The sequence below is a fragment of the Hippopotamus amphibius genome, chromosome 16 (assembly GCF_030028045.1).
Source record: "Hippopotamus amphibius kiboko isolate mHipAmp2 chromosome 16, mHipAmp2.hap2, whole genome shotgun sequence".
NCBI classification, from domain to species: domain Eukaryota; kingdom Metazoa; phylum Chordata; class Mammalia; order Artiodactyla; family Hippopotamidae; genus Hippopotamus; species Hippopotamus amphibius.
Genome location: NC_080201.1, coordinates 17,980,178 through 17,996,210, shown reverse-complemented (window position 1 = coordinate 17,996,210; position 16,033 = coordinate 17,980,178). Strand labels below are relative to the sequence as shown.

General features: G+C 43.6%; 2 protein-coding genes across 8 annotated transcripts in view; both read left to right on the top strand.

Annotated features, from left to right (window-relative positions):
• Positions 1-16,033, top strand: part of ZFP90 (ZFP90 zinc finger protein) — a 51,873-nt gene that overhangs the window by 19,904 nt on the left and 15,936 nt on the right. For 2 of the 6 annotated variants that reach the window (XM_057711538.1, XM_057711541.1), the window contains exons 5-6: positions 1-68; positions 13,608-14,595. In XM_057711538.1, coding sequence (XP_057567521.1) covers positions 1-11 — 11 coding nt within the window. In that variant the 3' untranslated portion in view covers positions 12-68; positions 13,608-14,595. Of the gene's footprint in view, positions 69-898; positions 1,186-13,607; positions 14,596-16,033 lie in introns of those variants that run through there. The other 4 variants (XM_057711540.1, XM_057711539.1, XM_057711543.1 and 1 more) reach the window with 4 other exon arrangements.
• The window catches only part of CDH3 (cadherin 3), a 99,688-nt gene continuing 98,416 nt past the window's right edge, over positions 14,762-16,033 (top strand). Inside the window, exon 1 of one of the 2 annotated variants that reach the window (XM_057711532.1) lies at positions 14,762-14,839. The gene's annotated coding sequence lies outside the window, so the exon portion shown is untranslated. Of the gene's footprint in view, positions 14,840-15,206; positions 15,235-16,033 lie in introns of those variants that run through there. The other variant, XM_057711530.1, reaches the window with a different exon arrangement.

Here is a 16,033-nt window from a genome sequence, read left to right as displayed (position 1 = left end):
AACTTGGCTAAGATTAAAGAGTGGTGCATCAAGGAAGAGGGATTAACTGCTAAACTCTTCACAGCCAGGTGAGTTAATAATAGCATTTATTGATTGCTTACTACCTGAAGGATGTTGTGCTAAGTACTTTATAGCCATCATTTCATTTAATCCTTACAGCTCCACTAAAAGGTCTTGTGGTGTCTTGTCTTTGCCCAGCTTTTTTCCCCCCTTCCTCTTCTAACAATCCCTGCTGTACTGACCACAGGAACACAAGTCAGGACATCCTGGGGCTCAGTGATAGTTCCAAAGACAACTGAGCCAATCGGAGTCCTTTGACAGAATTTTTTCAAAATAGGCTTAGCAAGGATACTTTAATTGAGGTTGCTAGGCTAGTAAGGTGAAGGCCGAAAGTTGCCTGGAGGCTGATTCCTTACCCAGAGAGGGGAGGTCTGTTGTAGGAGAGGATGCAGCCACCATGATGGTGTTCTCATTTCTCATTCCTGAGGTCCTTGGACTGGGCTTAATTTCTGAAGCTCTTGGGATTCAGCGGCCCACTATTAGTCGAATGATTCCCCCTTTGTTATATTTCTATTGCTTGCATTAAAGAAACTTAATGCATGTATTATATCTTTGTTTTATAATGGGGAGAAAAGCCCAGAAAAGTAAAGCACTGCCCATGGCAGATTCAGACTTGGAACCCAGAACTGCCTGGCTGCAAAGGCATAGCTCTTAACCTCTAAACTTCATGTCTCCAGAGCCATGTTATATTTGAGGAGATGCATATAACACAGTGTTGTTTGGGGGTGAATGGAGGAAGGGATATGCTCAAAGGTTAGGTGGGAGACCAAGTGGAAACAAAATGATGAAGTGCCTTGGAATGTTTTTCTTGACTATTTCAGTAAATTAAATCCCACAGATTCATCCACAACTCTCACATCTAATATGTGTCATTTGCATTTGCCTATACTGTAGATAAAATCTTGTATCATACTTAAATAAACTTTCTTACAAGTATTTTCCATGTTGCTACACAGTCTCATCCCGTTAACAAACCCCCTACTGTTGCAATAATATTTGGATAGTTTGGGGCATTGGTATTATAATAATGACATTGAATCCTTGTATCTTTTTAAGCATCCCCACCGTTTTTTTCTGTAGAATTTTTTCTTAAAATATCCAGAGTGAGATAAATATCCAAAATGGGATTACTGGGTCAGCATGTAAAGGTAAGTATAACCAGGTGTGAGATTCATACAAGAATAAATTAGATGTAATAGTTCAGGAGTAATAGTCTCAAAATTGCAAAAGTCAAACAGGAGAAAGCCAATCTCCCACTCCTGGTGCCTGGGTGTGTGTAGGGAAGAGCCCCAGGGCAGGCATTATGTCCACCGGAGTATCTGTCACTTCTCTGTGTCATCGTGGAAGATAAGAAAGCAATTCTGCCGTTATTAGGCATATTGATGCTGGTGAGGCTCAGTTCTTTATAGCTGCAGTGGGCTTTTATAAATACTAAAATAGTTAATTCCTATCTGTTAAAAATGCAGATGGTGGGCTTCCTAGGTGGCGCAGTGGCTAAGAATCCGCCTGCCAATGCAGAGGTCACGGGTTCGATCCCAGCTCCAGGAAGATCCCACATGCCGCGGAGCAACTAAGCCCGTGTGCCAGAAAAAAAAAAAAAAAAAATGCAGATGGCACATCAGGGAAGGTTTTAGTGACTGCCTAGCTGAATTGGTCTCCTTTTAAATTTTCATCGATTATTGTAATGCCCTTCTCCTTACCACTATTTGTATTTTTGATTATTTGGTTTTCTCCCCATCCTACAGTAGGTGGTGAGTTCCAGGAAGGCAGAGTCCACATCTATTTTGCTAACTTTTTTTTGTTCCCCTGCTTATCATAGTGCCAAGCACATGATAGATATATAGTCTTGTTAATAGTACAGTGGAGATGCATCGATGGACAAAGAAGACTGGCTTTTCAAAATGAAAAGATGCTCAGTCTTGAACTCAGAATACTGCAAAAGAAAGCAGTGAGATACAATTTCATATCCATTAGGCTGGCAAAAAAATTAGAAGTCTGGCAGGGGGAGAATGAGAACTTTTATACACTGCCAGTGAGAGGGTTAATTAGTATAATCATTTGGGGGAATAAATTGGTAATATCCAGTAAAATTGAAGCTAAGCATACTTTATGACCCAGCGATTCCACTTCTAGATACATGTGGTAGAGTAGAAGTACTCCCATGTGAGCACAAAGATGTGTACAAGGATGATTATTGCAGCAGTGTTTGAAATAGTAAATATATGGACACAACACAAATGCCAAACAGTAAGTGAATGGGTTAGTGAATCGTGGCATATTCCTACTTAATATAATACAGTACTTCAATAAAGGAACCAGAGCATCTGGCAAAAAACAAAAACCAAAAAAACCATTCTAGCTCTCCTATTCCACTCCTGTACACATGCAGCTAAATGTGGCTGGAGAAAAAAACAGCCACAGTGACCAATCCCACTTTAAATTCCTGACTGCTAACCTCAGGCATTTGTTTCCCTAGTCCAGTCATTGTCCCAGTCTCCTAAGGTACTGTTTTATAGCTTCTGTCTTCTCAACTTCCAGCACTTCACCCCAGGCTTCACTCAGCTGGTGACCTTGTTTCCTAGTTAACAGGAAAATAAAAGCAATCAGAAGAGAACAACTCACCTATGTGCATCTTGTCCATGTGCTTTTCCTTTTTTTCCTGCTTCTGTGGTTGATACTTTGTTCTCTTATCTAAGACCAGCTTCTCTCTGGTGTATCACATCCTTTTCATAAACTGTAACATCATTCCTACAATTGCCCTTTTCTGCATCTTTTTTTTCTTGTCTACCAAAGTTTTCCTAACAGCATAATAATGTGGTTTTTCTCATCTTAAATATATACTTGTAAATATACGTAAATATTATATACAAACACACAGCATCCCCCTCCACCTGCCACTTCATTTCCTACTTCACTTAATAGGAATATTCCTCAGTAGAGGTGTCTAATACTCATTGTCTCAAATTCCTCTCCTTCCAATCTCTCTTGCACCCCCACCCAAAATTAGGTCTTTGTTTCTGTTTTTGTCAAAGGACACTGATGGACTCCATGTGGCTAAATCCAGTAGTATTTTTTCAGCCCTTTTACTTGATCTGTCAGCATTATTTGTTACAGTTGATCACTTCTGAACCCTTGGCTTCCAGGTTATCACACGTAGATTTCCTTATACTTTATTGACAGCTACTTCTCCCAAGTCCTTTATCTTCTCTTGCTCTAGATACAGGAATTCTTCTAGGGCTCCATCTTTGGACCTCTTTTCTTTTTCTATAGTCACCCCCACTGGCGCTCTCATCCAGTCTCAAGGCTTTAAATATCTGCTTGAAAATTTTATCTCCAGCCCGTGATTCCATACTCATAACCAACTGCCTACTTGACATCTCCACTTGGATTTCTAACAGACATCTCAAATTTGATATGTCCAGAGATGAACAAACTCATGATCTCACCCTCCCACCCTCATCATAAACATGTTCCTCCCTCAGTCCTCCCATCTGGGAAAAGGCAACCCCATCCTGACAGTTGCTCAAGCCCCAAACTGTGGAACCATTCTTGATTCCTTTTCTTTCACACCCCACATCCAAGTTTCATAAAGTTCTGTCTGCTAACTTGCAGGATATATGAGGATGGCCATTTCTTGTTGCCTCTACCATCCTAGCCCAAGTCACCATCATCATCTACGGTCCAGACATTTGCAATAAATAGCCTCCTAATTGGTTTCCCTGCTTCCATCCGTGCCTCTCTATGTTCGAAGTTCAGCAGCCAGAGCGACACGGTAAAAGCCTAAGATTGTGTCACTCATCTTCTCAAAGCCCTCTAATAGTTCTGCACTTCATAAATAAAGACTAAAGTAAAAGCCTTACATAGTACTGCCACCACCTGTCTCCCTCCTGTATTATCTGTCTGACTCAACACATCTTCTTTCCTGAGCACTATACTCTGGCTCCACTGACCTCTCTGCAGTAATTTAAACACCCATGGCAAGCTTCCACATCAGAGCCTTTGCATTTGCTATTCACTCTTCCTGGAATCCTCTGCCCCTAAATATCATCTGGTTTGGTTCTTCACCTCCTGTAGATCTTTGTCCAATGAACCCTTCCTTGACTATCTTATTGAAATAGCAATCCCTGGGAATTCCCTGGTGGTCCAGTGGTTAGGACTTCGCATTTCACTGCCCAGGGCATGGGTTCAGTCCCTGGTCAGGGAACTAAGATCCCACAAGCCGCACAGCATGGCAAAAAAAAAAAAAAAAAAAAAAGCAATCCCCTGCATGGCATCCTCCACCTCCCTTCCCAGCTTCATTTTCTCCATAATACCTTCCACCACCTGACATTCTAAATATTTTACGTGTTTATTATATGTCCTTCTCAAGAAGGTAAGCTCTATGAGAGTAGAGATTGGGGGGGGGGTGTAAATATTTTTAAGAACTTTTATTGAGATATAATTGACATACAATAAACTGCATATATTTAAAGAGTACAATATGATTTTTTTATTAGTCATGTATATATGGCAATCCCAATCTCCCATTTCATCCCACTCCAAGGTGGGGGTATAAATTTTATCAAAGCATAATATAAAGTACAAAAATAGCAAGTGAACAGCTTGATGATTGAGAGCAACAACTTATGTATCTTGGTCAGTGCCCTGTACCCAGTATAGGAGATACTCAAATGTTTAATGAATGGTTGAACTGGGTATACGTGTACTAACAAGGCTAACATTGAAAACAATTGAAAATAAAGTTGCAAAGGGATTACATACAGTGTGATTAAACTTTTAAAAATCTCTCACCTATTTTTTTTTATCAACTCATATGAAGTAAATGTAGGAAAGTATTAAAATATCAGCTTCAGGATGGTTTCCTCTGTAGCTAGAGGGGAAAGGGATGGAAAGGGATAAAAGACAAACTTTCATATTTTTTTAAATAAAAAAGCAAATCCATCAAAATATTAATATTTGTTTAAAAAGGGTGATGCATATTTGTTGCATGTGCCTCTGTGAATGTTAAACTCTTTTACAGTTAGACTGCCTCCCTGCTCTTATCTGGTCCCTCTTCGCACAAAGCACCTGCTTGGTTCCCCTGGGTACCCTCAGCTTGTCTGACCCGTACATCCAGCATGCCTGAAGGATTTAGGAGGAGGAGTAATGGGCATTCATGCTTCCAAGGGTGAGAAGCTGATCCAAGCCCAAGAAAGGGGTGGTTTGGGTAGTATCAAAATCAAGCAAAGTAGTTCCCACTCTCCAGAAGTGCCATTTGAGAGAATAATTTAAAAAGGGGGGCAGGGGGAGGAAAGAACTAATTTTTGCTAGCAAATTGTAGTGAAAGCCCTATAATTTTGGAAAAACACTTTTCTTTTGGACATTTTAATGGATAAAGGAGCCAAAAAATTTGGGCCGGATATACAGATGGTATTTTATTCTGCTATGACCAGATAAGTATTAGTTGTAATAATTAATGAGGTGTTTGTTTTACTATGTGCATTAAGAAACTAGCAAGTACCAAGTGTTCTAGAATTTTAATACTCATTTTCAAGAGTTGAGTTGTCACAGGGTTTTGGCATGGACTTTTCTGTTAGCTTAGAGTTGCTGATAAAGCCTGAAAGATGGAAAATGTCATGTTCCCCTACATTCTAAAGGGTACCACAGGAACTGGGCACATGATACCAACGGATTCACTAGGAAGTGTAAGTTTCACAACCACCCACTTTTAGGCCCCCACGGACATGTAACCGTGCAGCAGGGTTAGATCCAGAGGAGAGGATCCTTGTGGTCATAGGGTGAGGCCCCTGTTCCTCCTCATGGTGCAGGGGGAATCAGGCACCAAGAGAATGACTGGAGATATCGGGGGCATCTGAAATCGCTGGAGCTTGATGTCTTTATCCCCCACAAAACCCCAGGCCCACTTTGGGGCTACTACCCGAGTTCTTAGGTGAGCTTGCATGTGCACTTGAAGAGTGTGTATTCGGTGGTAAGGAAGTGGGGGAGGAATCTAACACAGACAGGTGCCTGCAACTGTCTGGAGATTTCGGAATGGAGGGATGTGCTGCTGGAGTAACCCCTACCAGTAGAGTGTGAAGCCCTCTGAGGGTCTGCCTCTGTGTTGTGTCTAGGAAAAAAGGACAGGTCTACTCTCTCCGATTTCTTTGCCGTCAGAGATCACGAGACACGTATTTCAGTGGAGCCGGGGTAGGGTGACAAGGACCATTGAGCTCATTCTCATGGGGGCGCTAACCAGACTGGAAGCTGGGACTGTGCTCGCAAACAGGGACTATGTTTATCCTGTCCCTGAGCTCCCCAGAGGGAAGAAAGCAGAGGGTGGGCAGGAGCCATAGGGCTGTGTCCCAGGGGCTGCCCCACCAAACTAGCGGGTGACCCACTTGGAGAGGGAGTGGAGGTGAGGACTGAAATAGGCCACCCTTCTTTGAATGAATACAGTGGGCTGGGGTGAAGCTGCATGTAGCCCCCAGTCCGGTGCACATCCGCCCGTGAGGAGGCCGCCTGTCGAGGCAGGCCACTGGCCTTCGGCCCAAGAGGATTAACACAGCTGACCAGCACCTTCCTTCTTAGCCCTTGCCCCACCCGTGCGGGCCGGGCATGGGGGCATCTAAGAATCAGGTATGAATTTGGAGTTTTGAACTGGTCTACACTAAGTTTTAAAACTAAGTAAGCACAAAATTGCTTTTTCTCAGGTCATGAGCTCCTAAAGGGAATTTGATAGCCTGGCGAGGTCGAGAAAGCCATTTAAGATGGTGACATGAGACAGATTAGGTTTATACCACCAAATTTAGAATTAATAACAGGAAGATCTGGGTGTGTCTTTTAAAGAGGTGTCAAAGGAAGCCTGCTTGGACTTCCCTGGCGGTCCAGTGGTTAAGACTCCACGGTTCCACTGCACGGGGACAGGGGTTCAAAACCTGGTCAGGGAACTAAGATCCTTCATGTGGCGGGGCAAAAAAAAAGAAAGAAAAAAAAAACAATAAAAAAGTAAGCCCACTTGCGTCCCCCAACACTGTAGAAGCGCTGGGTAGGGGGTGTAGTCCACCCAGTGCTGGCCACCCGCGTGCGAGGTACGGCCTTCCAGGTCTCCTGACGCGCGGCGCGGCTGGAGACTACATTTCCCGAAAGCCTTGGTGGTGGTGCACTTCTGCTTCCGGTTTGACGTATTCCGCCGTCGAGGGGCGCGCTTACGGGAAAGGAACGTGTCTTGGGCTCCATGCTCAGTTTGCATCTTCGCAGGGGTGTGTGCACGCTGCTTGGTGTTCGCTCCCTTTTGAGAAAGTACAGAGGAGGCAAGAGCTTGGGCGCCCGCACGATATTTGCGCTGCGCCCGGCTCCCGGGGGCAGGCTACGCTTCTCCCGCCGCCACCAACCACGCATGCCCCATGGGTAGAACACCCCAGACCCCGACCCTGCGCTCTTTCCCCGCGCTCTGCCCAGTGGCCGGAAACGGCCATCTCCTATCACGTGATCTACTGGACAGTTTGGGAAGACATTGAATCACATGAGGTAGTCTAGGTAAGTGGAGAAACTTAAGGTAACAATATCTCCCCTCTCTGAAAAAAGTGTGGCTTTTCCTGAGGAACTGTAAGTTTCTGCTCCCCCGAAACACAGTAATAAAACCAGAAACACCATCTCCTCTTCCTCTCTTCCCTTCTGCTCCCTTCTTCAGGACAGGATGGGTCATGTTAGGTAGGCTGGAGGGAGAATAATGAAGCCTTGAGTGAAGGGTCACACTTATGGTAGTGGTAATTAGGACCAGCTCTTCCATGGAAAATAACTTAAGCTGGATGAAACGTTAAAAAAAGAAAAGCATTCCAAAGAGCTAATAGGAGAGTGAAGAATTAGGGATCAGAGTCTAGGAGAAGGAAGAGACTTAATCCCAACACTCAAAACTGCTTTTGCCTAAAGGCATTTGCTGGTGGAAAGAGACACCTGTGAAAGCCACCTGTAAAGTTGGTGGACTTGCAGTATAAGGGGTACAAGTGTAAAAGTGTTGAAAGCTGGGAGTCTGAATAATCACCCCACATTTGAACTGGGACCCCAAATGAAGACACCCTCAAGAAAATGTTAAACTGGAGATAAGCCCTGACATAGACATATCTCCCAAATTCAGGTTGTCCTGGAGGTGTAGAGCTCCTCAGCCTTCAAACTCTGTAACATTGACCTAGTGGTGCGCCCAGGTGCCTGACAAAAGCAAATAAAAATGATCCTTAGATAAAGGTATTATCATCTTAGACATCAAAGTAGTCACACGCACTTCTTTTTTAGTAACTTCCAGCACATTCTCAAAGATAACCAGATACACAAGGAAATAAGCAATCGTGAAAGAGAACAGGCAGAAATAATAAACAGACACAAACACTTCAGATATTGGAATTATTAGAGAAAGAGTATAAAATAGCAATTCTTAGTATTTTTAAAGAGATAAAAGACAAGATCAAAATATCTACAAAAACAAAGCTTTAAAAATTGACATAGCAGTTTTGAGAAGATAACCAAATAGAATTTTTTTAAGCTAATTTTAAAAAACAACAGCTATGTGTTTGACAGCAAATTAAACATAAAAGAGAGAATTAATGAACTGGAATATAGGTGAGAAGAAATTGTCCAGAAACTAATACACAGAGACAATGAGATGGAATGTACAGAAGACAAACACCTTAAGCCATTGGGTAGAAAGCCCAACATAAATTTAATCAAATTCCCAGAAGGAAAATACAGAACAAGCTATATGAAAAACATACCAAGCTACAGATTCAAGAAGTCCAATGAAACTCTAAGAGGATAAATAAAAATAAGTCCACAATAGATACATCATGGTGAAACAATAGAATATAAAAAGTAAATAAAATCTTAAAAGCAATTAGAGAAAAAGATCAATTAACTTCAAGAAGTAAAAAAAAAAAAAAGAAATAGTTTCTGTGGAAGCCATATGAATGTGGAATGAAATCTTCATTGTGCTTAAAATATCTGTCAACCGGAACTCTGTGTGTAGCAAAAATCTTTCAGGAACGGGTGTATATAGTAAAAATCTTTCAGGAATGGAAACACAAGTATTTTTTATACAGCTAAAAACAGTCACTACTTCTTGCTCTCTGAGTTATCTGGAGCAAACTTCTTTTAAATGGGGCTATCTTGGGGCTTATGTGAGGATTGAGTTAATATCTGTAAAACACTTTGCTCTCTGCCCACTCGTAGTTGGTATTCTTTAAAATGTTTGGTCCCAAGGTGAACAAGCAGGGATTGTGGGGGTGCTGCCCTTGGGGGGAACTCTTCCCCAGCACGTCCTGGTGGGAGCGAGTGCTGCAGGGTCCTGCCCATCTCCCGGCCGGGACTCCGCATGCATGCCAGTGGCCACCAGAGTGCAGTGCCACACCGCAGAGGGTGCCGTTAGGCTGCAGAACGTGGACCAGGCGAGCCTGTTGCCGGTTCCTCTCCTTCTCTTTCTTCTTTCCCTTCCTGCCTTTAAAAGGATGCTGGAATTTCACCGCATCTGAATAACTAGATACTGGCTCTCAGGGCCTCCATGCACAAGGGATGCACCTGAGGGGAAGAGATGTGGAGCCCAGGCAACCCTGCCATAATAATGTGGGAGGGGCTCACTACTTCCGTGGGCAAAGTGGGTTTCTTTCCCACAACTTTTTCTTTAAAAAAATTTCAAACCAACAGAAACATTTTTAAAACTGTACAATCAACAAACATTCATATATCTTTCATCTGGATTCACTGTCAGTGCAATTTGCCAGATTATTTACACACACACAACATTTCATTTTGTTTTTGGCTGAACCATTTGAGACCTACTTGCAGACATCCTGACACTTTACCCCTAAATACTTCAGTCTGTATCTCCTAACATCAAGGACATTCTTGCACGCAGCCACAATACCACTATCACGCCTAAGACGCTCAACATTGATAAAGCTAAATACAATTAAAGGATATACAGTTCTACATTTAAATTTCCCCCTTATTCCAGTTCTGTCCGGTATAGCTGTAGATTTGTTTGGTTTGTGATCCAGGACCTGATCAATGTTTGCCTCATTTTTTCTTTCATGACATTTTTGAAGAGTCCAGGAAAGTTGTCTTGTAGAAGATGCCACAATCTGAATCTGTCCCCTATTTATTCTTTGTGATTAGATTCAAGAAAGTCACTTTTGGGTAAACACTGCATAGGCCATGTTATTTTTTTCCCATTACATCATATCAGGAGGCCCATCACGTAGGCCTGGACTATATTAGTGACACTGAGTTTGATCACTGGGCTACATGTGACAGTTTCCTGTCATAAACAGTGCTCATTAAACATTAACTCCCCATTTCCCCCTCTCCCCAGCCCTTGGCAATTATACTGCCATTATACTTTCTGTCTTTATGATTTTGACTACTCTAAATACCTCATATAAATGGAATCATACAGTATTTTTCTTTTTGTGAGTTGCTTATTTCACTTAGCATAATGTCTTCAAGGTTTATCCATGTTATAGCATATTACAGAATTTCCTTCCTTTTTAAGGCCAAATAATATTCCATAGTATGTAAATATATGCCACATTTTAGTAATCTGTTTATCAGTCAGACACTTGGGTTGCTCCCATGTTTTAGCTATTGTAAATAATGCTGCTATGAACATCAGTGTACAAATCTCTCCTCAAGACTCTGCTTTTAATTCATTTGGGTATATACCCAGAAGTAGAATTGCTGGCTCTTATGGTAATTCTATTTTTAATTTTTTGAGGAACTTCCATACTGCTTTCTATAGCGACTGAACCATTTTACATTCCTACCAACAGTACCCAAGGGTTCCAGTTTCTCCACATCCTTGTCAACACTTGATATCTTCTGTTTTGGTAGTAGCCATCCTAATGGATTTGAGGTGGTATCTTGTAGTTTTGATTTACATTTCCCTAATGATCCGTAATGTTGAGTATCTTTTCATGTGCTTATTGCCATTCATAAGTCTCCTTTGAGAAAATGTCTATTCAAATCTTTTGCCCGTTTTTGAATCAGGTTGTTTTTTCATTATTGAGTTTTAGGAGTTCTCTGTGTATTCTGGATGTTAATCCTTTATCAGATATATGCATATATATTTGTATGTATATATGCATGTATATATGTGTAATGTACATATAAATATTTAAAACCTTAAAAACAGTACTAGAGATTGCTTATGGATACATGAATATGGAGTAAAAATATAAAGCTGTGTATAGGAATGATTACTATATTCAGTGAGTGACGTTTGGGGCAGAGGATAGGGATAAGGTCAGGTGCACAGGAAGCTTCAGCCATAGCTGATGAGTTTTGTTTATTAGAGTGGGTCATGGTTAAATGGGTGTTCATTATGTTGTTTTCCCTTTTTGTGTGTACACCTGAGATTATTTCACAAAATTTAAAAAAACAAAATGTAGTTTCTTAAAAAAAAAAATTTACTGAGCAACTACTAGTTTCAAAAAGCTTAATATTCATTATCTACTTTAATCCTCACCTCATCCCTTTAATCACTTGCCACCACTCTGCCCTTTGTATACTCCACTCCAGTCACATTGGCCCCCCTACTACCTTTTTGAAAAGCTGGGTATCATCCTGTTTCAACCTTTATACTTGCTGTTCCCTCCACCTGGTCAGGACTGACCTCTAAATGAAAGCAAATGTTCCCTATAACTCCCTTCAGGAATCGGTATTCACCTACTTGATGGAGGTGAAAGGCTTGTAATAAGATAAAAGGACTGGGTGTTTGCCACACTTCTCTCTTTAGTCAGTGAAAAACCATTGAAAAGAAATCTAAAAATAATCATCTGTTCTGGCAAGAGAGTGTGGAGTAAAGCCTGGAAATTAGGGTTGGTGTCAAAAGAGATGTGAAAACCGCAATAGCCCACTCGCTGTGCCAGACACTGTACTTGGCACTTTACAAGCACAACCCATTTAATCTTTCCTCAGACACCATGAGGCATGTGCTACTAACAGCCTTGTTCTCACAGAGGAAGAAACTGAGGCTTAGAAGGAAGCAACTTGCCCAAGGAAGATATGTAGCTTTTAAGTGGTATGACTGGGATTCAAATCCACATCTGCCCAGCTCCAGAGTTTGTGATGAACATTTTTGAGGACTGGAATTTGTACAACTGCATTTTTCAATTAAAAAGAAAAAAAAAAGTACCACAGTCCTTTGATTCTCAGGCACATGTTTTCCCACATTTTAACATCTCTGAAATCAAAATATCTTATATCTGTCAACCTGTGTATGTGTGACATCTTCAGATAAAGAATGAACATCAAAACTTGCAGAGTAGTTGTCAAAAGCCTAAAATAAAATCTTGGGACTACAGTGGAGCATCTTCTACCAGCACTGTGGGTAGATGTGTGGGAAACATGGACACTGATAACTGAGTCCAACAGAGTCCAACTCTGAATGTGAAGAAGTTCTAGGAATACGCTAATCATTTTATTTCACACATACTTTCCTTTTTATATATGCATGAGTGATATGACAGAAGTTTATGTTTGTCTCAAGAAGCTCTTCAATAAGTAAAACATAAATTTTATGTTTAAAAAAGCATTGTGTTGCAGGATATTTTATACTATCTTATTTATTTCTCAAGTCTCTGCCATATTTTTTAACTCCTCAGAAGGATTTCTAAAGAACATTTTCTATTTTGGGTGTATGCCATCTCTTTTATTGAAAAATGTATAATTTATATTTAATCACAATTTCAAATTATTTGAAGCATTCATGCTTGGGAGCTTTTCTATAGTTCATATTCTTATAGATTTTAAAAGTACTGAATAGTGGCAGATGACAGGAATTCATCAAGTATTTATGAAATAAGTGAATGAATACATGTAGAAAATTATTTTCCTTAAATATAATTATCTTCTGAATAACATTATTAATTGAAGCCCTAGTATTTAGTATTGGAATTACTTTGAATTGCAAAATCATGAATAAGATCACATAGTATAAAATTTTTAAAAAGCATTGTGTCAGTTTATATTATAGAAGCTTAAATAGTCAGTGGGAAGTTGTTGTATAACAAAGGGAGTCCAACTCGAGGATGGAAGATGCCTTAGAGGACTGGGGCGGGGAGGGTGGGGGGGACTGGAGGCGGGGGGGGAGTCAAGGAAGGGAGGGAATATGGGGATATGTGTATAAAAACAGATGATTGAACCTGGTGTACCCCCCAAAAAAAATTAAAAAAAAAAGCTTATATGTTTATAAAATATAAATTTTACATTTAAAAAACCACTGTCATAGTTTAATTGGCAGTATTTTTTCCCATGATAAAATTATGACATCTTACAATCATTTGTATCTGAGTTAATGCAATATGGTAATATGGGCACAAGGTAGACGATTAGACAGTATAAAGTGGTACACAGTACAAATTACGCATGCCTCCCACCTACCCCCAAAACTTCCTTTTAGAAATTGTCATTTGTATTTTTAACCCTATCAGAGATATTCTAGCAAAACTGTATATACATAGAATATCTGTTTCTCTTCTTTTCTTTCTTAGTTTTTTCTTTTTATTTATTTATTTATTTTTTAGCCGCGGCTTAGTTCCCGGACCAGAGGTTGAACCCGCACCCCCTGCAGTGCAAGTGCGGAGTCTTTTAACTACTGGACCGCTAGGAAAGTCCGACTGAGATTCATTTCTAAATATCCAACTAATGATGCTTTCATGGCCCACACAATCTATCAAACATTCTCCAGAAGCTCAGGATTCTTCAACAACAAAATTAAAAGATCAACACATAGAGCATCACCTAGGCTCTAGCAATCCTGACAAATGCCTGAAGGAAGTGGTCCAGGAAAGGAGCGGTGAGACTCTAAAACGTGATCTGAGAGCAAGACTAAACATTACCTCATTCTCCAACTGGGAGTGCACACTTGAACGGAGCTACATGGAGCTGACCAGTTGTATTTAAGGCAGAACTAAGGTCTCCTTTGCATTTTGTGCGTGAGATTTCTGGGGGTCGAAGTGGTGAAGAGGAGGATAAATACCTCGACCATTCTAAAGACTCAAGAAATGTTCACAGTCTAAAGGAGTCTCTGAAAGTCAGGCCCGCACAACTCCTGTGTCAAAATTATCTCGAAAAATGGTTTTTAAAAATGCAGAATTCCGGGTCCTATTCCATAGCTCCACAATTCCAATAGTTTGGGGCGGGGGGAGGGCTAGGAATCTGCACGTTGGCAAACACCTCTTTCTCTATTGCATGCTAAGCTTGCAAATCACACACTCAACTACGGTAGTGACGGTGGGGCTGATGGGGCAGGAAGAACCGAGAGCTTCTCAAGGGGAGGAAGCGGCAGGGCTGGTCGGGCATCTGTCAACTACTCCCTTTAACCCCCGCCCGCCGCCGCCCATATACGCGCTCGGGTCTGGGTCGCGCCTTAATCGCCTCCCTTCAGGGTGAGGAAGCTGCCGGCTGAGCAGGCGCGTTCGGCCCGGCCCAGCCAAGAGTGCTTCTCAGGCGCCCCTTCCCTCTCCAGGGATCTCCGGAGTAGCCCCCGCCCGGCCCCGGCACAAGGCGCACAAGGGAACCGGCGAGCTCCGCGGGGCGCCGACCCACAGCAGGCCGCGCCCGCTCCAACTCCACCTCCCCTCATCCCATCCCCGTCCCCACGCCCCTTCCCGGGCTCGCCACTCCCGGCGCTCGGCTTTCTCGGCCCCGGCCCCACGTGCGCGCGCCCTGCCCGGGAAGTGCTCGCGGCGGCGGCGGGAGGTTCGGTTGTCGCCCGTTGGCCGCGCGGCGCCGCGCTCGGCGGCCGCCATTGCAGGTCAGGCCGCGGGCAGGGAGCGCGGGAGGCCGTGGGGAGCGAGGGCCGAGCCGGGAACGGGGAAGAGGGGGCGAGGGAGCGGGAAGCTAGGGAGCTGGGGCCGGGCGGGGCGCGCGGCTGGAGGAGAAGAATGGCGAGCCGAGGGGCGGGGAGCGGCGGGCGGGGGAGGGGAGGCCGGGAAGGGGGAGGGGAGCGGGGAGGGCCGCGCGGAGGTGGCGGCGACCCGGCGGGGCCCCCGGGGAGCAGGGCCGGGAATTGTGGAGCAGGGAGCGGTGTGGAGTCGCGAGGCGGAGGGAAGGAAGGGAGCGAGCAGGGCGGAGCGGGAGAAGGGCGGAAAGAGTGGCCGAGCGCGGGCGGAGGACGGAGAAGGGGGCGGCGCGGGCCGGAACCTCGAGGTATGTGCGGAAAGGGGCTCTTGCCTGGGTGCGGAGGGAGCCCGGCGCGCGATGCTTGCGAGAGTGGGGTGGCACTGGAACCTAGAAAGTAGCGGGAACATCAGATAGGGGGCTTAGCGGGGTGGGGGTGGGGGTAAGGACTGTGAGGTTCCTTCGAGGGGACATTTTAAATCGTAGGGGCGAAGCTGCCGGGAGTGGGAATAGGGAGGGTGATTGGAAGGAAGAGACAGCCTGGAGAGGGATCCAGCTGCTTTTGTGGGCGGAGTGAGAGACGGGAGGAGAGTGGGGTGGAGTCGGGTCCTGCAGGTGCGAAGTACTTAAGGATTGAGGGGGGGACTAGAGAACGATTTGGAAAATGAGGGTGGTAGAGGAATAACGTTTATTGGGGGGAGGGTGAACGGTTTGGAAGGAGTATTCCGGGGGTGGGGAGTGGAGAAAGGCAGTTAAAAGAATAGTTTCCTCGGGAGGTAGGAGAAAGGGTTAAGCAGCTTGGTAAGAGGTTGTAGAGAAAGTCGGGGGATAATTTGGAGGGGGTGGAGAAGAGAGGGGAAGCGGATGGAGAAGTCCCAGAAAGTGGGCGGGGCTAGAAATAGGAAGTGTTTGTAGCTCAAATTGGAGGGAGAGGGGTGGGGGGAGAGGTTAGAGAAGATGGGGTCTGGTGGGAGGGCAGTCCGGTATAGAGGGAGACCTCAAGCAGAGCTATGAAGGAAGGGGCTTTGGGGAAGATAGGGCCACAGCAGTAAGAGGACAAAGGGTAGATGGGACCGCAGAGTAGCAGAAGATGGAGAAAACTGGAGTA